We start from the raw sequence: 22520 nt of genomic DNA on the forward strand, positions 1-22520 counted from the left end.
AAGCAGACCTCTCACGTCATGGGGTCAGGCCGACAGATGGGACCTTCTAGTCCTCATAGGATGGAGTCTCCAATGACAAGAACCCGGCATTTCTTCCTGCTGGTGTTCATTCTCTGCCCATTCTTTATCATGTGAGGCATGATCACCTTCACTGCAACTAATAAGTTTCAGGCCTCTCAAAGATATTACAGGTCTGGATTTTCCCCAGTCAGGACTGTGCACATGTATGTGCAGTGGTAGGAGGTTATCAGGTGCCTTCTACCTGCCTTTCACCAGGGATATTCATGGTCCTGGCATTTCCTGGGGTTGCTGCGCCCCCAGCAGTCCCATCAGGTCTCCTGACCCTGGCAGGGTGCAGTTTTAGGTCATGCCAAGGACCTGGGGACCTATTACTTCCCCATAGCCCCAGCCCATATCTCCAAGTTTGTCTTGGCACAGGAGCTCAGCGGGGAGATGTTCTAACCCTGCTGGCTGGTGAAAAACTAAACTGCCACCTCCAGCTCTGAGAGTGGGGCATTAAAAGGTTGTGAAAGCGACTAAAAAAAGTAAATGGGTGCGGAGTGAGGAGGGTGGCACTTTCTCTATCTGCATGTGGAGCTTGGGGAACCCCAGCAGCGGAAGATTCACCTTGAGGAACATCAGCTGCTCCACCAAACCAGCGGTTCCACATCCACAGCAAGTAAGGTAGTCACCAAGGCCCCTGTGTTACTTGCTGGATGGTGGGCTCTGGTGCTTCTGGACCCCAAAATTGAAGCCATGCCCTTGGCCCACATTGGCAGTGGCTGTGGTGGAGGAGATTGGATGGTGCTTGGAGTGCTGGCATGGGACAGTGGATCCTCCTCTTCCACGTCCCCCCACCTCTGCCCTTCTGCCTCCCTGACTGTTCACCAGCACCTCTGTCCAGTGATTGAGGGCTTTGCTGTTGCAGATGCTCCCCTTCACCCTTGGGTTGCACATGCTTACCAGCACGTGGACTGTACTGGACTGTAGCTGCAGTTTTTTTGATGCCCTCCTTTAGCTGTTTCACGAGTGCCTGCACCCCTGGGGAAAGCAGCTTGCCCCAGCCAGGAACATTGATCCCCTAGAACTTCTCCATTTCATTCTCAAGCTCCTTCACTATGGGGATCACCTGGCTAAGGAGGGCACCGCCAGTGCTGAGGCTCTCAGTGGCCTCAAGGAATGGCTTGAGAACTGCTAAGATCTGGGAGATGGTATCCCACTCAGCTTTGTTAAGGGGGCCACTAATCCCAGTCTCCCTAACCAAGGCCATCTCATGGATGGCCTTCTGTTCCTTGACCAGCCTGTCAAGCATCAGGTATGTGGAGTTCCACTGAGTCTTCACATCCCTCATGATTTTGTGGTGTGGGATGCGCAGCTCTGCCTGTTTCTCCTGTAGCATCTTGTCCCCCTTGATGCTCTGGTGGAAGTAGCCCACCACCTTCCTGCATTTCAAAATGAGCTTGCTGGTCATGGTAGTGATGGCACCATCACCAGGAGCCCTGTCCCCCTCCAAGGCACCCCTGACTATGAGGTGGAACTTGTGTGCCACACAGTGGATGCCAACAAGTGGCATCATTCACCACCTTGACCATATTGGCCCTGTTGTTGGTGACCATGAATCTGTGGGTGAGCTCAGCCTGCCCAACAAGCCACCCCTGCACCATGTGGTTCATGACCATCGTGATCTCCCTTGCTGTGTGGGACTCATCCATCGCTTCTGCTTGAAGGAGAGCCCACTTATGTCCTGACTGATGATACCAGTGCCCTGTGAAGGAGTGGTAGGCATGATCTCCACCCCAGCTGCTCCAGATGTCTGTAAAGCTACCTGTGGCCCTGCCTTCCACAGCTCCTCCCTCAAGTACTCCTAGCATGCCTCATACAGGGAGGACACCACCATTCTGGTGGTGCATGCAGGCATTTGGTAAGATGGGGTCACAAGTGCCATGAACCACCTGAACCCTGGATGCTCAACAAAGGAGAAGGGCTGGCCATCCAAAGCAAGCATCTCCTCAATGCTCTGGGTAACCTTGCTCGCCTTGGGATCGCACCCTGCTTTGTCCCCACCTTTCCCCCACTGGTCCAGGGTGGTCTGCCTCTGCTTTGTGGGGATGGGGACTTTGAAGCAAGATGGGGACTTCTTTTTGGACATGCTTCTGCTGGTGCCAGGCTGAGGAGGAACAAGAGCAAAGGGGTGCTGCCCCCTGAGCATTACTGTGGTGGTGAAGTTTCTCGTCCTTGCCCCAGCTGATCTGCTTTTGGGAATGCGGGCAGGTAGCATACCTGGGATCATCTGCTACCTCAAAGTGATCCCATAATACACTACCTACCTGCTTCTGGGTTGCGGGTGGCGATCTTACCCTATCCCCCTCCTCATCAGGTAGAGGCACAACAACCGGGGAAGCTGAGGCACCTGCCCCCACAACCTCCTCCGAGGTGCCTTCCAGCGAAGGAAACCTGCCTCCAGGGGAACGTTGAGGGGTGTGGAGCAAAAACTCAGATTTCCCCCTGCTTTCCCAGAATTTCCTTGGCTATGGCACTCAGCTCCCCTGCTTCCAGATCCAGCTCTGCCTCTGGCACTGGGAGGCTCACTCTGACAACTTAAATTGGAGTGGAGAATGTCACGCTGCTGCTGGTTGTGGTTACTGGTGTTACTGGTGGTGCTGCAGATGCAGACACAGCTTCCACCTCCTTGCTTTCACTAGTAGCAGAAGATTCTTCACTGCAAGGAAAGAGGGTGTGTCTGTGTTTGCGGTGGGAGTGGGAAACTTGCAGCTCTCCCTCTGCCTCCTCTCCTTCCCCTGCCAGAAGACCTGCCCACCTGCCTTTCCAGCATGCTTCATGGTGTTTAGTGTGCTGCAAAATGTGTATGTGTGTCTGTATGTAATATATATTGTGTTTTCCTGCAGAGGGATGACACACTGTCAGGGAAAACATAGATTTCTTTTTTTGTGTGTGTGTGTGGTGGGGAAGACAGGGTAACAAGAACAAATAAGAGGATTTTTGGGGAAGAATAAGCTGAAAGGAATGGATAACAATAGGTAGGCAAGGGTAACTAGGAAAGGATTGGATAGAACTTGGTGGCAAGAGACCCACTACTACCAAGCCAGAGCCCTTCAGATGCTGCTGCTGCTGCAACAGGGAGAGACAGATGATTTCACACACAGCCTTATATGTTGTTTCTACATCCTTATAGGCTCAGCAGTGCTATGCTGGCTAGCACTATGGAAGAAAGAGACTTGGGGTCATCATTGACCACAAGATGAACATGAGCCTGCAATGCGATGCTGCAGCTAGTAAAGCAACCAAAACGCTGGCTTGCATCCATAGATGCTTCTCGAGCAAATCCTGGGACACCATTCTCCCCTTGTACTCGGCCTTGGTGAGGCCGCAGCTGGAGTACTGCGTCCAGTTTTGGGCTCCACAATTCAAAAAGGATGTGGAGAAGCTTGAGAGAGTCTAGAGGAGAGCCACGCGCATGATCAGAGGTCAGGAAAACAGATCTTACGACGACAGGCTGAGAGCCATGGGACTCTTTAGCCTGGAAAAGCGCAGGCTCAGGGGTGATCTGATGGCCACCTATAAGTTTATCAGGGGTGACCACCAGGATCTGGGGGAACGTTTGTTCACCAGAGCGCCCCAAGGGATGACGAGGTCGAACGGTCACAAACTCCTGCAAGACCGTTTCAGGCTGGACTTAAGGAAGAATTTCTTTACTGTCCGAGCCCCCAAGGTCTGGAACAGTCTACCATCGAAGGTGGTTCAGGCACCTACACTGAACACCTTCAAGAGTAAATTGGATGCTTATCTTGCTGGGATCCTGTGACCCCAGTTGACTTCCTGCCCTTTGGGCGGGGGGCTGGACTCAATGATCTTCCGAGGTCCCTTCCAGCCCTAATGTCTATGAAATCTATGAAATCATTCCTCCAGAGCACTGATTGGAAGGGAACTCAGAGAAAGATCAATCACTGGCCAGCTACAGATGTCAATATCAGAGCAGTCTTTCCACCCCCTCCTCCCTCTCCCTTTTCTCAGTTTCTGTTTCCTGCATGTCTGCCTCCCGAATCTCCAAATCTTTTCTGAATTGATTTGGAGGCTTCAATTTGATTTGGAGCTTTTAATGGGTCTCTCGATTCTATTTGGATTTGGAGCTTTGGCTGCCAAATCGGTCTGAATCTCCTCCAAATTGAATCAGCTACCAAAGCTTTGCATAGCCCTATAAAACATGTAAAAGCTACAGTCTTTAAGAAGCAGCAGAAAGAAAATAATGCAAAGAATAAAATAGTGACACTCAAACTCTGTAGTAAAACTAGATGGGGTGAAGTGGTGATCTCATTTGAAAGTTTACTAAAAAACAAAGAAGTTCTTCAAGAAACAGTAATAACTGAGGATCTTAAAGTACCAAGAAGTGTAAGGAACACTGTATTTGATGAAGATGTCTTCTGGATTCAGCTGCAGAACTCCCTGAAGATTCTAAAGCCAATTTCTTCAGCAGTCGCTGCATCTCAGTCAGACAGTGCACTTTTGTCAGACATTCCTTACCAAATAGCCCAGATAAAATCAACTGTTTTTGAGAATCTAAGTGCATCTCTGCTTACAAGTACAGAAGAAAGAAAAGTGAAAGACTTTATTAACAGATGGGAAGAATTTTGGTGCCAGTCAATTCAGGCTGCTGCAAATCCCCTGGATCCAAGATTCAAAGGCAGAAATGTTACTGATGCATTTGACTGGATTTCAAAACAAGCAGCACATGTAGGACTTCATGTTGGAAAGGTACTTTCAAAGGTTTCAGAATACAGAACATCTTCAGGTATTTGGTCCAGAAATGCAGTCTGGGACTCTGCTAAGCATATCCCTCCTGCAACAAGGTGGCCAGGCCTTTGCATGACATGGCCTCTGACTCTTCTTGGTTCTCTCCTGCTTCAGATTCCTCCATCTTCTGCAGCATGTGAAAGAAACTGGTCTAGATTTGCAAACACTCGCACCAAATCAAGAAATTAACCAATATGTGAAAGAGTAGATAAGCTTGTCTCAATCCGGGCAAACCTTCAGTTTTCAGAAGTCTGTCAAGATGATACAAATGAAGGTTTGGAAGAAGCAGAAACAGCTGATAGTGATAGCTCAGAAAATAAGATGGATTAGACTTTTTCATGTAGCAAAATTTGTATTGAATGAGCCTTGTTTTTTTTCCTTTTTTTCTTACCTCTTTTTATAAGAATGAGTGCTTTCTCTATCTCCTTGACACGTGCAGGAGACTAAGTCCAGAATACATGATAGCATTCTTTGTTTTACTATAATGTTGATGGTTTCTTCTATTTTCAACTTTAATTTTTGCCTGCTTCTCACAAACTGGCAATAACTAAGAGATGCTAGGTTCCTTAGAGTTCAGCAGCTTGTAGCTCCGTTTGTAACAAAAATTAAAAACATTGTAAAGTAAATTCAATTAGTAAATTTGTAATTATTGTCTGAATAAACTATACTTTTAAATTTAATAAATATACCAAACATGATCATTTTATGAGCAAGCCAAGCTATACATAATGCATTTTATGCATTTAAAGTAGCAAAGTACATTTAGAACTGTAAAAGGATGCTAAGAAAATAAGTATTGCATATATTTCAGTTTTCCTAAAATTTCCACTTTTTTTCTGGAAAAGAACCTGGGGAAAAATGTTTTTTTTCCATGGCTTTAAAATTTCCAGAAAATTTACATCTCTATGCAAGTGACACTGGATGGCATATGAGGGATTCAGATGCATTTCACTGGCATCCACAGAAGGTACGATTATGTAAAATAATGTGAAATCATGATCAAACCCCTCTGTGTACCTGCAGTTTCTGTCTTTTCACTGTCATGTACAAATGTGCAGAAGACTTCTTTGACTTGTGGCTCCAGAAGATGCAAAATATTTAGATCTAACCTGGAAGATTATTTTTTAAATGATAATCATAGAATCATAGAAAGTTATGGTTGGAAAAGACCTCAGGAGGTCATCTGGTCCAACCCCTGCTCAAATCAAGGCCATACCCAACTAGATCATCCCAGCCAAGGCTTTGTCTAGCCGAGTCTTTAAAACGTCCAAGGATGGAGATTCCACAACCTAGTGTTCCAGTGCTTTACTATATCCTCATCGTGAAAAAGTTTTTCTTAATATTTAACCTAAACTTTCTTTGCTGTAACTTGAGGCCATTTTTTCCTTTTTCTGTCATCTGCCTCCACTGGGAACAGCCTAACTCCATTCTCTTTGGAACCATCCTTTAGGTAGTTGAAGGCTGCTATTCAATCCCGCCAGTCTTCTTTTTTTCCAGTCTAAATAAGGCCAGTTCCCACAGCCTCATCTCATAAGGCATGTGCCCTAGCCCACTAACCATTTTGGTTGCCCTCCACTGGACTCTCCAATTTGTCCACATCCTTTCTGTAGTGGGGGTCCCAAAACTGGACATTGCAGTGCAGATATAGCCTCATCTGTGCTGAATAGAAGGGAAGAATCATTTCCCTTGATCTGCTGGCAGTGCTCTTATCTTCTCCCTCCAAGTGCTCACCTTTTTCCTCCTCCAAGTGCTTAGAAATGGATTATTTGAGGACTTGTTTCATGATTTTTCCAGGGACTGAGGTGAAGGTGACTGGTCTATAGTTCCCAGAATCCTCCTTGTTCCCTTTTTAAAATATGGGAACTGTCTTTGCCCTTTCCCAATCATCTGGGACTTTTCCCAGTCACCACAGGTTTTCAAATATAGTGGCTAGTGGCTCTGATCACATTGGCCAATTCCCACAGCAATACCCTTGGGTATGTTACATCCAGCTTTCTAAATATCCCTAAACTGTTTTTTTTCATCACTGAGGGCTGCTCACCTTCTCCCTAAACGGTGATCTGGCCTGTGAAGACTTAGGTGGAATAGTCATTGAGTAGTTCAGCCTTTTCCTCATCTGTCACTAGGTTGCTCCCCCATTCATTCAAGGACCCACACTTTTCCCTGATCTTCCTTTTGTTGGTGAGATACTTGTAGAAACCCTTCGTGTTACAATGTACTCTGGTACTGTTTGTTTAAAGGATCCAAGTATTTTGTTTTCCATATTCACAAAATATTTTGTCATGCTTAGTTTAATTTACTGTAAAATGTAACTCAGCAGTTTTTAATTTGAGAACAAACCTTTATTATTTTCCTTATTATAAGAATAATTTTATTTATGAACCGTGCCATATACCACAATATACTTGAAGTTCCTGTATTGCACGTGTAAGCTATGAAAGAAAATGGAAACCTTGTGTCAGAACCAAATTTAAAAGAGATGCTGGATAACACAGTGTTAAGCACAAACATGCACGGACAAGTAAGTGGAAAATCCCCAGAGGGCTAGTGAGCATGCCCGACACATGCCCCATGCTTGACCCCACACTTGTCAATCATAAAAGTTCAATGAGGTAATCTGAATTGGCACTATGCGCATGCCTAGACATGCACCAGAATGCACTAGAACTTTCCAAAAGGGGAACTATTTGATTGGCCACTTGAAACATATTTAAGGCCAGTGAGTTTCCACCCACGCCGGAGACCAAACCAGACAGGAGCCAATCTGAGCAGAGACCGCTACAGCGGAGACTGTCTCAGGGAAACGACACGGCCCTGGTTCTTGCGAACCCAGAGCTCCACTGGTCTCCCCGCCACTGTCATATCCCAGTGTACCCCTTCCTAGAAAGCGTTCTTCTCATCTCGACCATTCGTTATTGATCATTGTTTACTCGTTCACGTTCCGGTTATCTTCGACTCATTTTGGCCACTCGGTCTTGATTATTCATCCGTTTCTCGTTACTTGTTTACCACGTTCCAGCCTCGTTTTTTTGTTCTGTGTTTCCGATCAACTCGTTATTCGACTCGTTCCTGTTCATCGACTTTGTTCCTGTTACCGACTCGGCATCGTTTCTCGTTCACCGTTATCGTATTATCGTATTTCTGTAACCAAGTTGACCTGACCTACGCTACATTACCATCTCGTGGCGTAAGTAAACAATAAAAGCATTCTGTTTTGAAACCGCATGCTTGCCCGACCGCTCTGACTCCTCGCCACTAATCCCACCTGTTTGATCCACACTCGGCCCACCGTGACACCGGGGCTCTCGGCTCCGACACCTTGGAAATGCATAGGCTTCATTTCTTTTTACCGTCTATTAGTAAGTATCTAGAAAATCAGTCAAGTTGGTTTGTTTCCTTTTTTTTCTTTGATTTCCAATTAGCAGAATCCAAATTTAATGATTATATAGAAGCAAAATCTGTACTAAAATTAACACTTTTTAAACTTAATATGACATTTGGAATTTTTCATGAATTTAGTATTGAAATATCTAAGGCAGTGTCTTTTTTAGTAGCGTGAAGGACGGGAAGCATATAGGAAATTGATACCTATCATCTGCCTGGAAAATATGGTGGTACATTTCAGTTACAGCCAAAAGCATCTTGATTTCAGTAGTGAGTATTTCCTCAAAAACTAATGTCTGTTATGCTATCGAGCATGTCCTGGTTACATACTGTCACTTGGTATGTGCCAAACCAGCAGCGAGTGAAGTCCTGGAAAGGGATCTGGTTTCAAATTCACTGATGATGGAGGTCTCTAGAGTGGCAGTGGGAGAGCCCTTCAACTTCCACTCATTGCTTCATTTCTGAGTTTGGTACATGCATAATAGGAGTGGGTAAGCAAATTGTACTTGACGGGTGTTTTCAGGGAGCATTGAGGAAGCTGTTTGGACAACTTACTAGCTCCAAATTTTATATTAATAATACTTTGGATAATGCCTATAGTAGGTTGAGCAGAGCAAGACAAAACTAGGGAAAAGGAGTGAAACAAGTGGTAAAAGTTGTAACTGACAACGATAAAGAATGTTTTTGCACGATCAGCACTGATAAAAGGAAAATTAACTTTATTGGCTATCAGCTTTGTTGACTGGTTTAGCTGATTAATGTCACCGATAAATATAATATGCCTTTTGGCTGGGGCCCCCAGATGTCACATGCATGTGCAGAGCTGTATTCATGCCAGAAATGTAGCCAGGCAGTTTGGAGAACAGCACCCTGCAGGTAAGTCTGGAAGGCAAAGGGTGCTGGGATTGAGGCCCCCACGGTAAGGGAGTGGGGCAGGGGCTGGGAGTGCTGCCCAGCCAGGGTGGTGAATAGTACTCAGCACAGGGAGCAGGATGGAGCCACAGGTGGCTAGTCCAGGGAGGGTGGGGGAAGCAGGTGCTTCCCCATCGCTGTGCACAACCCTTGGTGGAGGGCATGTGGCTGCCCAGATTTGTGCACAAGGTGGATGCAGGCTGCCTGCTGTGAGCTCGGGGCTCTCCATCCTGCTGCCTTTGCCTCAGGGGCTTTGCATCGGCCTCATGTCCCCTACCCACCCAGCAGCAGTGAGGGCAGCGAGTTGTGCCTCCTGCTGCTGGGTGGACAGGGTACACATGGCTGATGTGGGGCCCTCGGGGCAAAGGCAGCAGAGCAGAGAGCCCAGAGCCCACAGCAGACAGCCTGCATCCCCCCTTGCCCCACTCGGCTCCATGCCGGTTAAAAGTGCCCCACACTTAAAAATTGAAAAGGGTGGCAGCAGCACTTGAACTAAAGTTTATTTGACCAGCTTTAGTTCAGGGGTGGGCAGTTATGTCGGGCGGAGGGCTGCTTTACCCAGTTTTGGCAAGCTGTTGAGGGCCACATGGGTAGCCCCATGCCTTGACAGGTGCCCTGCCCCCTGGCTGCCATCTTGTGATTGGAAGTCCTGCCCCCTATCTCCTGACCTTTGCCACCAGAAGTCCCTCCCTTTGCCCCCCGGAAGTACTCTTTTCAGCACGGGGTTTTGCTATCTCGGAACCAGAAAAATACCAAATTATATTCTAAAAGCGAACCTCTAAAACATTCATTAATTTGATTTCAAAATATATTTTTGTCTTGGTTTACACGTGTTTGTGTAGTGTACATAGAGGTGATTGATTAAAGTAGATTAAAATGAAGTTTTATTCTTGTATATTGTGGGGGTATAGGTTTGTGGGGGGCTGTGGGTGTGTGGGTATATGTGATATGGGGGAGGATATGGGCCAGATAAAATCCCTGGTGTGCTGTCTTTTGTCTACCCTGATATAGGGCTTTGAAGGTGAAGACGTAATACTTAAATCTGATGTGGTGAAGGAAGGGAGACAGTGGAAAGATACGAGAATTTTCTTTAGTGATATTTGGTTGAGAAATTATCTTGGTAGCAATGGCAGCACAAGGAGTGGTAGCAGCAGCAATCCGAATAGTCTGAAGGAGGCAGTGTGAGTGTGGTGTGGCTACGGAAGGGGTTAGAGGCTAGGGTTTGAAATGGTAGGATCTGATGTTGTAGACTTTCAGTATGATTTTGGAGAAAGAAATGGCATGGCTTTGAATATATATTGGATCTAAGAGACAATGGAAAAAAGAGAATAGGAGATGATCCTCAGAGTATGGACTTCAGTGCTTTACTAGTGGTGTCACCAATAAGACAGAATGGTTCTTATTAGTGGTGTCACTGGTAAGAGAGAATGGGAAAGTTGTGAGTTAAGCTTTGAGGTGATTACGCTTATGATGTCTGAATTTCTTACTGAGATGTGGGGCTGAACATATAAACAAGTCAGTGAAAAGAGGTAGGAGGAATTGATATGGAAATGGTAAGTGGAACTATGCTCTCTCAAAGAAAGGAAGGGAATAAAAGGAGGGGTGAAGGCGTGCAATGTGAGAGAATGTAACACCCAGATGGTATGACAGGAGGATTTTCTACAGGGGGTGCTGGAGGAGAAGAACCAAGAGGACATTAGTCCAAGAGCTTCCAGTGTTAAAATGTCCAGATGGAGAATATGATCAGTAATGAAAGCAACAAAGAGGAGGCTGAGAATTACCAGAGATTATACTTGCCTACCTGATTCTTCTATATATTGGCCAAGTCCAAATAAAGTTTTTAGCACTACAACCTTAATTTTTGTTCTTGCTAAGAATGCAAGATATCTCAACATTGAGATGTCTATATTGAAACCAAACTCATAGCCATTATTCATTCAGTGTCATTTACTGCATGGAGCACACTGGACTGGGAGTGAGGAGACCTGCGCTCTATTCCAGCTGTACCATTGATCGGCTGTGTGTGATTTTGTGCCAGTCACTTCTCTGCCTACCTCCTCCTCCCACCCATTTGTATATCTCCTCCTTTTAGACTCTAACCCGGGGTAGGCAACCCTGGCACAGGTGCCAGAGCATGGCATGTGAAGGCATTTTGCTTGGTATGTGCACCTTAGGGCAGACAGTTGGGAAGGGGCTGGGATTGCACTGCCACAACAAAGATGGGGCCCCTCATGGCTCCCATGCCATTTGCCCTGGCATGCCAACAAGTCAAGGTTGTGGATATTTTTGGCACTCTGCCCAAAAACGTTGCTGACTCCTGCTCTTACCTTATTTGGAGCCAGAACTATATGCTCCTATAACACCCATTACCAAGGAGGCTTTCATTTTCTGGTATTCTCTAGGTGCTGCTGTAATATGAATAGTGAATATCGTGGAACAATATTTGCCAGTTGTATAATTGGATATTTTGGAGCAGAGGTAGCTAGAGAGGTAATAATTGATTAAGGCAAGAACTGTTTTTTTGGCGATCAGGGATATAATAGCTTTCTCAGTGTGAAAGAGGCATTAAGGAGGAGCGTTGGCACCAGATCAAGAAACAGAGTTAGGGGGTAGTAGGGATCTTGGAGCAAGGTGGAGAATAACATTTGGCCCAAGGCAGGAATGCTGGTACAGTTGCATTAGTAAACGTTTCCTTTGGAGATTTAGCTTATAACAGCAAAACTGGACTTTTCCTGGTACAGTCTTGTTTGCCTGTCCCTTTCCATAATGTAATAAGCTATGATGGCAGAAACTCAGTTTTGCTGGTGTAAGTGCATCTACACTGCATGCTTTTGCTATGTTGGTCACAAATTATACCACTCTACACCCTGACTCTCGCGCACATACTTTCTAAAAAGTTTGGGGTATAGACCTGGCTCAAATATACCATGACAACAGTGACAGCAGAATGAGAGAATTTGATAGAGAAAAGGGACATCATTGCAGGTATTTGTAATATTATCTTAAATGGCTTAGCAGGATTTTGTATTGAGACCTGAAGTGGGTGGTAGAAGACAAGATTTGGGGGAAGCATGAAGGCACCGAGTAGAAACAACTCTCACTGCATTTGATGGAGAAGTGGTGCAGTTTGACTTGAAAGATGGCAGAATGTGTTTGGGGAAAATAATTAATGTTTTTAGGGGAGAATGGCATGTGTTCATGTCCATTTTGAGGTACAAAGCAGCATAAGGTAGGAAAAAAGGAAAAAAGGAAGGGGATTTGCAAACAGTTTAGGATGGGAGAGTGTGGAGGGAAGTAATAACTGCCTGAGCTGCTTCCTGGACTTGCAGTTTTTTATTGGGGTTTTTTTTTTCCATCTTTAAAATTTCCCTAGTTGTTTTCATCTTCAGTTCTTTGGCTTTTATTGTCCTGAGTAGGAGATAGTAAAATGCATTTGGTTTGCTTGCCAGATGAATCAGTGAAATTGTGTACCTTTTATACGTGGTCCTAAAATTGGTTAGAAATGCTGCTGTGGAAGCTCAATTTTAGCTTAACTTTTATTTGAGCTAGGATCTCAGAATGAAAGATAGTTAGGTCAGGTTGCTTTGACTGACTTCAGAGCATTCTGTTTTTAAGCCTTAAATATTGTGGCAATATGTTGGCAATCTCTCTTGAGTGTTATCTACCTCTAAAAGTGAGTATTTAGTGGGGAGGAAGGGACCTATTTTGTGGCTTCTTTGTATTAGGTTTTCAGCTATGATTTGAGTAGCTAGATCATGGTGGTATTAAGAGCCAGCAGGTGTTGGTTTAGTTAGCAATGTGGTAGCTTAGAATCTAGTTTTAGAAAGTCTACTGGGAACAGCTGCATTCACAACAGCTTGTTTCTATGCCGTGTATTTAGTTCCTTGGTATTACTACTTTGTCAGTCGGACTACACTGAATACTACTTTTGACATTAGCCTTTATCAAATATTTTAATAATAATAATTTCCTCTGGTTATTCATATCTATTCAGAACCTACTGTTTGGCATCATGGATTGTATCACACATTATAGAAAAACTATAAGAGACCAGCTAAGTGGAAGTGCCGAGGCCAGTTTGGCTGTTAACTGTAACCTTTTTATAGGGTTAAGTGTATTATTGCCTGGATAGCAACTTTATCAACTAAACTTGGTTATGGAACTCTACAATCTCATCTTCTACTGCGCTTTTATAAAATCCGAGGATGGAACCTAAGTGCACCCTACACCCCTGTGGACACGTCAGTTGATATGCCGTATTCATCCTTCATCTGAATGAAATGCTACTTAAGTGAATACAGAACCTAACTTGTTTGAGATTTCTATTCAGTGTAGAACACTGATTACAGGTTTGGCTTTTTGAATCAAGTCACCTGTGCAGCTCTCAACTGGACAAAACTTAAATATTTCTGTCCTTTAATATAAGTATTCAAGAAACAGTCTTGTTCCCTGAAGTATTTTTAATTTGTTTCTTATTTACTTTAGTGTTTATAATAAAATTAGAAACATGAAACTAATTTTTTAATACTGGTTCTTTTGTAGTGAAAATGTCCTTTTTGGGATGGGAAATCCTCTTCTTGACATTTGTGCAGTAGTGGACAAGGACTTCCTTGACAAGTAAGTCTTAAGATTTTTCACATTAAATAACTTATTAACGTTACTGATATTTAATTAACACAGATGTAAAAAACCTGCTTAAAGTTAAGCTCTTAATTTAGTCTTTCTGAAGGTGTTGTGTGTCCTGGAAGAGACTAGTAGTGTATTATTAAACTGATTTTCAGCCCCCTGGCTCTGACCTTCTTTTGTCTTTGTTCACTGGCAGCAGTTGCTGTATCCTTTACAAATGGTGGTGGATAAACCTTTTTGGTAGTCCTGCCACAAATTATCTTCACGCCCTACCTAAGTGCCACTCCAAACTCCTTCCTCTTCATGGTCTGCTACTCTGCTTTCTACTCTGAGCCTTGTGCTCCCTGCTCCGTCTACCTGTGTGGCCTGCTCCCTCCCTGATCTGCTGCGTGCCACACATGGAGGCTGCCTATGGCACCCGTGCTGCAGGTTAGCCACTCCTGCTTTAAAACATCCATATGGGTATTTCAGGAAACTATTGTTTATCTAATCTAAGCTGCACATGCTTTCTTCCCTTGGCCTTTAGGTTTTATATTTTCTGAACTCCATCGGTTTTTTTGTTAGTTTGTTCTTCATTGGTTCCTTCTGATTCCTCAGCTTGTTCTAAGGTTCCTAGGCTTGCTTAAGCAGTTTGTATACACAATGGTAGTTTTTGCTTCATGCATTACTCCTAATATAGTACAATATTTTCTGAGCTTAACTTTTTGTTCCCTCTCAAGAGCTGCTTCATATTTCTTAATGGCTTTTGTTCTGCCTGTATCTTTGTTTTTAGTTTTAATGTATTAACAGAACTATGAAAATCCCAAGAACAGCCCTGCCACTCTAGCATTACCTCTGGCATGAAACTGTCACAGGTTTTGATCCTATTGAATTAAAATCGTGGTTCGTTTCTCGGGAGGCGGAAAAAAAACCCTTCAGCTACAGACACACTTTATTAGCAACACAAAAGGTATATATTTGCAAATAGGGTCAGAGAGAGAGACAAAAGATCAATCACTCTGCCCCCGGGCACAATCATTAGCAGGCTTTTATCCCCTCTCTCCTGACCACGTGTGCAGAAGGAGGAACTTTTACAACTCATTTCCGGTTCATACAAACATATATGTAAACATGTCGCTTCATACGTCCCATGTGCATTATAATTAACTACTTAAGTATGCGGGGCGGATAGGCTTAATATGCATTAGGTTATCACGCGTGCGTAGATGGGATCCAAGGTTACTCAAGGTTCAACCTGAAGGCTAAAATGGCATTTGCTCTTATCTTAGCCTAAGAATGTGTGGGTCATGAAAGAAAGTGTGATTTAGTGTAACAAAGAGATAGTAAATTTGCAGAACAGAGAGAGAGTGATACCTTAGTACAAAGGGCCTTTGGTGGTTTTCCCTTCAATTTCCAACCCCCCGCTTCTCTCTCCCATTAAGGAGACGAGGAGGGCTAGCAGCTGTGTTTTTTTTTCTAAATCTGCTATTGATAATGCATTTTTAATAATATTTCTAACAATATCCCCCCTCGAGATGCTTTCTGATCTTTACTTCATTCGGGCATATCAAGATAATTACGAGGAATTTTTCTGAGGACCATGACCTTTGCAGCAGTCTGTGCTTTTAGAGGGACTGCTGCGACCTGCATTCCTTCTACCGTGGTGGTTATCAATCTAGTGAGACAAGGAATAAGGCAAGGGATAAAAATCAAACCAGTTAGAGCACACAAAAGCACAAACCCTACCTTTTTCCACCAGGGTCCTCCAAATAATTGAAACCACCAGTCCTTATTCCATGTGGTTTCCCACGTTTGTATTGGTACATGGGCTATTTTTCTAATCTCTTCGGCAATCTCTAAGACTGCTTTCCCGTTGTCATCTATTTGGAGGCAACAATTAGAAAGGTTGAGCTTTCCGCAGACTCCGCCTTCCTCTGCAAGTAAATAGTCTAAGGCCATCCGATTTTGGTATACGGCTGCTCTCATCTGAGAACTTTGTCGGGCCAATAACTCGAGAGCAGTGGCGGTCTGGTTAGTAATTACTTCCAAGACTGCCTGCAACCGGATGATTCTATTCAGCATATATATTGGTGTCCGGTATCCCCAACTCCCATCATTAGCCCATGTAGCTGGTCCATAATACTCAATAATCCTCTGAGGAGGCCACTCATCCTCCTTCCACTTTTGGGAGCTACCCTGTGTCAAACTTACATCAATACTTCTCTTGGCCCTTTTCCAATCATCATACAAAGAGACTCCCAGCTTATTTCCAACCTCAGACGGTAACAAAAAGAAAGCTGGTACAATTACTCCCATATAGCAAGTTCCTGTCCACCCCTGTGGTAGTATTGTATAGGCCCGTCTTCCGCAAATCCAATAGTATCCTCTTAAGGCCCTATTTTCTCTATTGGTGGCATTTGGAGGGGCCCAACCATAGGGCATCTCGGGAAACCCCAAGCCTCCTTCTGGACCCAAAGGACTAGCAACTGCGTGGCCTCCTTTCATGGAACATTCCCATAGCCCATCCTGGTTCTTGTCTGTACAATCTGTCCGATCATCACTTTGATTTGTGGCACTCCAATACTTATTAAACCACACAATTGTTCCATTGGGATGCTGCCACACTAGCCGATTATACCCTGGGCTATTAGGATAATAAAGCCGTTCTAATCTTGTAAGGTTCATCCACCTTACTTTTAAAGTCCATATGCAACGGCTGTGTCCCAACCTTTTTCCTGTACCATTATTACTGATGCAATACTCTCCTAACGCCACTTGGGGAAGTTCCCAACTGTGGTTCTCATCCCATTTTTGACTAGTACTTTTAACATCTGCCTTACTACTTACTAGCCATTTCGGGGCCAAAGGAAAAGCCCTCCAAGGCCACTGGCCTCCGGCCTCCCGAAGCCCCCCACAGGCCCAGCAGTTGGTAAGATTAAAAGTACCTGCAATTCTTTCCATCATATCAACATACAAATTTGTCCCTGGGGGAGCAATTTGGGAAAGCGAGGGTGTGAGCCAGCGGTTAAGGCTGGTCAATTCTGCTTCTTTCATTATGCAGATAACAACAAGGCACATTAAGATTCCCACCATATTTTCCCTTTTACTTCCTTGTCTAATTTTCTGAGCTTTGATTAAGCCGTCTCAGGCGCACTTGGAGATCACCAGTAGGTTCACAGCTCCACTTGCTGGCTTCTTGTTCCGAAGACGACTCAGCTTCCGGAGTGAGTTCGTCTTGGGAGATGTTGTCCTCTGACGCTTGTGGATGTCGTTTCACACGGGTATGGTGTATCCAACGATCATGGCCAGTAATCTTTACAGCGGTGTGGGTTGTTAGAAGTACCTGGAAAGGGCCACTCCACCTCTCAGTCAAAGGCTCCTTTTTCCACCGCTGCACCAAGACCCAGTCTCCCGGGGAGAAGTCATGTACTGGTACATCTAAAGGCAGACGCTGAAAGGAGGCTGCATACCTGTGAAGAGAAAACAAGACAGACTGCAAGGCAATAACATATGTATGAAGCTCACTATTACCTAATTCAAAAGTTACATTCTCTCGCATCCCAGGAGGTAAGACTCGAGGCGGCTTGCCAAACATAATTTCATATGGGGTCAATTTGAGGCCCCGTCGGGGAGTGTTTCGAATGCAAGTAAGAGCTAGCGGCAATGCTTGAGGCCACTTAAGGCGTGTTTCAATACAGATTTTGGTGAGCAAAGTCTTTAAAGTTCTATTCATGCGTTCCACTTGTCCTGAACTCTGTGGTCTCCATGGTGTGTGTAGTTTCCAAGTAACCTTGAGAGCTTGTGCGACTTCTTGAACCACTTTTCCCACAAAGTGTTGTCCTTGATCCGACTCGATGGACTCAGGCAGGGGGAATACCGGGGAATGATCTCCTGTAACAAATACTTCACTACTGTAGCTGCAGTGGCAGTCCTGGTGGGCCAAGCCTCGACCCAACCAGAGAGCTGGTCTACCATGACAAGTAAGAACCCGTGATGTCCAGACCGTGGGAGCTCGGCAAAATCAATCTGCCATGCCTGTCCAGGGTACGCTGCCCAGGGTCTACCTCCCATTGGCACAGGGGGTTTCCTTCGAGGGTTTACTTTCTGGCATGTAATGCACTTGGTAGCAATGCGCTGAGCTTCTACATATAGCCCTGGGGCTACTGCTTGGCGGATCACTAGATCACCCATGGCCAAACCTCCCATATGGGTTCTTGCATGGAGCTGTTGCAGCATCTCCCGAAGCAATGGCCTGGGTATCATGACTTTCCCTCCTGGTACTATCCACCACCCCTGGGAGTTCTTTTCTGCACAAGCTTTCTGTGCAATTTTATCTTCTTCAGGGGAATACTGTGGGACTAAATCCTGAACGTATGGCCATATGGCATGGGACATGGCCTGCTTGGATACCTCTTCCGCTTCTCCCCCAATAAATGCAGCTTCCTTTGCTGCTGCATCAGCCTTTGCATTTCCAAGCTTATGCTTTTTCTCAGCAGCCTTCCCATGGGCCCGCACATGAATGACTGCTACCTCTTTAGGCTGGTGGAGTGCCTCTAGTAGTTTGATAATCTGGGGGCCATTAGCAATCTTATTCCCAGAGGCAGTAATGAAACCCCTTTCTTTCCACAATAGTCCGTGCGCATGGACTGTAGAAAAAGCATAGCGAGAGTCAGTGTATATATTAACTCGCTGGTCTGTCCCCAGCTGTAATGCTCGGGTGAGCGCAGTGAGTTCCGCGGCCTGTGCCGACCATGAGCTCGGCAATGACTCCCTCCATACTACCTTATCCAAGGTTACCACTGCACATCCTGTTCGTCTTTTTCCATCGATGACAGAGCTGGAGCCGTCCACAAAGTATTCAACATCTGGGTCTTCAATTGGGTCCTCAGCAAGATCAGGTCGCACCTGCGTGGTCTGATTCAGGACCTCAAGGCAGTCATGCGTCGGTTGCCCTGGCTCTGGCAGCAAGGTTGCAGGGTTTAAGGCTGTAGTATGTTTGAAAGTAAGTCCTGGATTAGAGAGCAAAAATATCTCATACCGTGATTGTCTGGAGGGGTTAAGAAATTTCCCTCCCTCAGTCCCTAGGATCTGGGGAACTCCATGAGGAGTGAGTATTTCCATATCCGCACCCATGACTATCTTCTGGGCTTCTTCAACAACCACTGCTGTGGCTGCCACAGCCCGAAGACAGGCTGGCCACCCGAGTGCAACTGGATCTAGAACCTTTGAATAATATCCCACGGGTCTCCAGGTCGGGCCCGATGGCTGTGTCAGCACCCCTGATGCAACCCCTCGATTCTCATGAACATACAGTCGATATGGCTTTTTACTGTTTGGGATGGCTAAGGCTGGGGCTGGGTTAATGCTGCCTTCAGCAGATCAAAAGCATGCTGCATTTCTTTATTCCATTTCCATTTAGTGAGACTCTCCTTAGTCAGGGATTCATACAGTGGTCTAGCCTTCCCACCGTAATCTGGTATCCATAGTCGACAGAACCCAGTTAGCCCTAGGAATGCCCGCAGCTCCTTGGGTGACATAGGTGGGGTTAGACCTTGAATCACCTGTATGCGATCTGCACTCAGGGCTCTGACTCCTTTTGAGAGCTTATATCCCAAAAATGTGACTTCAGGCTGACATATTTGGGCTTTTTCTCTAGAGACTTTATATCCTTTTTTTCCCAGAGTGTTTAGGAGTGACCTGGTGGCTTCCTCGCAGAGCTGCAAGTTTGGGCTTGCAACTAGCAGGTCATCCACATACTGGAGGAGAGTCACTGCAGGGTGTGATCCCTTCCATTCCCCCAAGTCCTTCTGAAGGGCAAGTCCGAAAATATGGGGGGCTGCTATAAATCCTTGTGGAAGAACTGTCCACATGAGTTGGGCTTTATGGAAAGTATCTGGATCCTCCCATTCAAAAGCAAACAATTTTTGACTCTCTCGGTGAAGAGGAATAGAGAAGGAAGCATCTTTCAAATCTAGCACTGAAAATATTTCAGCTTCCCCCGGTACTTGTGTCAAAATCGTGTGAGGGTTCGGGACTACAGGATGGTCTGAAAGGACTTTCTTATTTACTGCCCGTAAGTCTTGGACCAGTCTGTATGAGACCCCATCTGCCTTTGGCACTCCAAGAATGGGGGTGTTATAGGGTGAAGACCCTTCCACTAGCCATCCGTACCTCTTGTATTTCTCTATTAACGGCTTGAGTCCAGCTCTGGCCGCTCGGCTGAGTGGGTACTGCTTTACCCGAACGGGCCCCTCCCCATCCTTGAGTACGATCCTTACCGGGGAGACGAACTTAGCTCGCGCAGGGGTTCCATCAGCCCATACTGAGGGGTCTACTCCAGTCATGTGATCTTCTGGACTTACTGCAGGGCGTCGGTCCTCCAGGAGAGCCATCTGATAGTTCGAGCTCTGCTTGACAGGTAGCTGGACCACCATCTGATCGTCTCTGAAAAAGATCTCAGCTTGCAATTTTGTGAGTAAGTCCCGCCCAAGGAGTGCAACCGGGCAACTTGGAGAATACACAAAGGAGTGCTCGAGCAAATGGTCTCCCACCTTGGTGAGGAGTGGTTTACAAACAGGGAGTCGAGTTTGCATTCCCTCAATCCCTTCTACAAGTACATGCTGTTCACTAGTTCCTGCACGGGGGGGTTTTTCTGGAATCATTGAAAATGTAGCCCCAGTATCCACCAAGGCTTCAAAGTTTTTGCCACCAACCCTAATGGTTACCATGGGATCTTCTCGGGCTCCAACCCGAAGGGTAGTGGTCTTAGATCCCTGTCCCCTTCATTCTGAATCCTCACCCTTGTCTTCTGCCCGCATGAGGTGACCTCTCGGTTCCCCCTCTCTCTTCTCCTTCAACTTCGGGCATTCTCTCTTCCAGTGTCCTTTCTCCTTGCAATAAGCACAAACATCTGCTCCCACTCTTTCTCCCTTCCTCTTCTGTATCCCAGCCTTTCCAGGGTTCCCTCCAGTTATAGCAGCTGCTAGTGCTGCCATCTGTCGCTGAGCCTTTTTATCCTCCTTGTGCTCCTGCACTTGCTCACGATTCCCATACACCTTATATGCAATTTCCACCAGCTCTGAAATCGGTTTCCCAGCACCTCCCTCAGTTTTCTGTAACTTCTTATGGATATCAGCAGCAGATTGACCAATAAACATAAGATTTACCATGCGCTGGTTATCTGGGGCTTCTGGATCCAGATCCGAAAACCTGCGAAACGCCTCATACAGCCTCCCAAGGAAAGCTGAGGGATCCTCCTCTCTTCCCTGTCTCACCTCATACAATTTAGACAGATTGGTAATCCGAGGCACTGCCTTTCCCATTGCTTCCACTATAATTCCCAAATACCGTGCACTCAACTCTCTGCCCTCTGCAGTATGATTGTCCCATCTCGGCTCTTCTACAGGGCAGGTATCACGCAGAGTACGACCAGCAGCACCCTCTGACTCAACTCTGGCTGCCGCAATACGCTCTGCTGTACCTAACACTAATCTCCTCTCCTCCGGGGTTAGGAGGGTCTGGAGCATCATCTGGACATCAGCCCAAGTGGGTCGATGAGTCTGCCCAATAGATCGAAACAAATCCCTCATCTTTTCAGGGTCTTCACGAAAAGAGGGGCTCTGATTCTTCCAGTTAAATAAATCTGAAGTGCTAAATGGGGTGTAGACAAAAGTTGCAGTGCCTCCTTCCCCAATAACCTCTCGCATCGGACAGTTCAACACCGGCTGTGACTCTACAGGCTTGCGCAAATAATAACCCTTATTTCCTGATTCAGATGAGGCACTTGGCTGAGGCTCACACTCTAACTCATTAGGTATGCATTGGTACGTCGGTGGTGGTCTCTCGAAGGGAGGGGGCGGTGGTGCAGAAGGACTGGATGCCGAGGAGGTGTCTGACTCATCTTCGCTACCCGACAGGGCAACCGGAGCACGGGTCCGGTACTTAGCCAATTCAGAATCCCCCCCCTCATTAGACTCAGGAAGTACAGGCGGCCCCCCCGAGCCTTTTTCTTAACAAGCATCACATGAGACTTTGCTAAGTAATTCTTAATCCAAGGTGGCTGATTTTGAACCACCCACAACCAACAATCAATATAAGGAAACTGATTCCAATACCCATTTTGCATAACAATTTCATGGATAGCTAGCACTTCTTTTAACACAAAGGATCCTTTCGGGGTCCAGTGGACCCCAAATGTTGGCCACTCGAGTTGACAAAACTTAGTTAAATCACCTTTTTTCATTTTTATTCCATAATCGGCCGGCTTTGCAAATTTATTAAAATGACGTAATAAGACTTTTAGAGGGGTATCAATATTGTTTTCTACACAAGAGCTACTCGTACCCATTTGCCCACAAAAATGCGCTCAAGGCACACCAAATACCAAAAAGATCTCAACAACAGATGATTTACAATGAGAGCTAAGCCTAGAATTTCTCAGCAAACTTACACATCCTTTGTTTTAGATCCGTACACCAGATTGGGCAAAGGGAATTCGTATACTCACTCAGATACCCGAGAGATCTCGATCCAAATTCCAAAGTGTGTCTGCCTCTCCAGAAACTCAGAATTTACATAGGATACTTCCTTTAACTTCCCGGATATTCGGACTTAAACCTCAAATACCAGGGCGAGTCCAAAGTCGGCTCGGTGCGCACAAACCCCTGGTACCGGAGGTGCTCCGTCACTGAATTCCGGGGTAGTCCTCGAGAAGCCCCACGTTGGGCGCCAATTATTGAATTAAAATCGTGGTTCGTTTCTCGGGAGGCGGAAAAAAAAAACCTTCAGCTACAGACACATTTTATTAGCAA

At 45.6% G+C, this 22520-nt stretch overlaps 1 protein-coding gene across 4 annotated transcripts in view; it reads left to right on the top strand.

Moving 5' to 3' along the window:
* The window catches only part of ADK (adenosine kinase), a 577699-nt gene that overhangs the window by 18951 nt on the left and 536228 nt on the right, over positions 1 to 22520 (top strand). For 3 of the 4 annotated variants that reach the window (XM_090058441.1, XM_090058440.1, XM_090058439.1), the window contains exon 2: positions 13648 to 13722. The exons of the other annotated variant lie outside the window; for it this stretch is intronic. In XM_090058441.1, the coding sequence (XP_089914567.1) occupies positions 13648 to 13722 (75 nt within the window). The remainder of the gene's footprint in view (positions 1 to 13647; positions 13723 to 22520) is intronic. 4 annotated transcript variants of the gene reach the window in all.

The sequence above is a fragment of the Crocodylus siamensis genome, chromosome 7 (genome assembly GCF_052110815.1).
Source record: "Crocodylus siamensis isolate JL-2025a chromosome 7, ASM5211081v1, whole genome shotgun sequence".
Lineage (NCBI taxonomy): Eukaryota > Metazoa > Chordata > Crocodylia > Crocodylidae > Crocodylus > Crocodylus siamensis.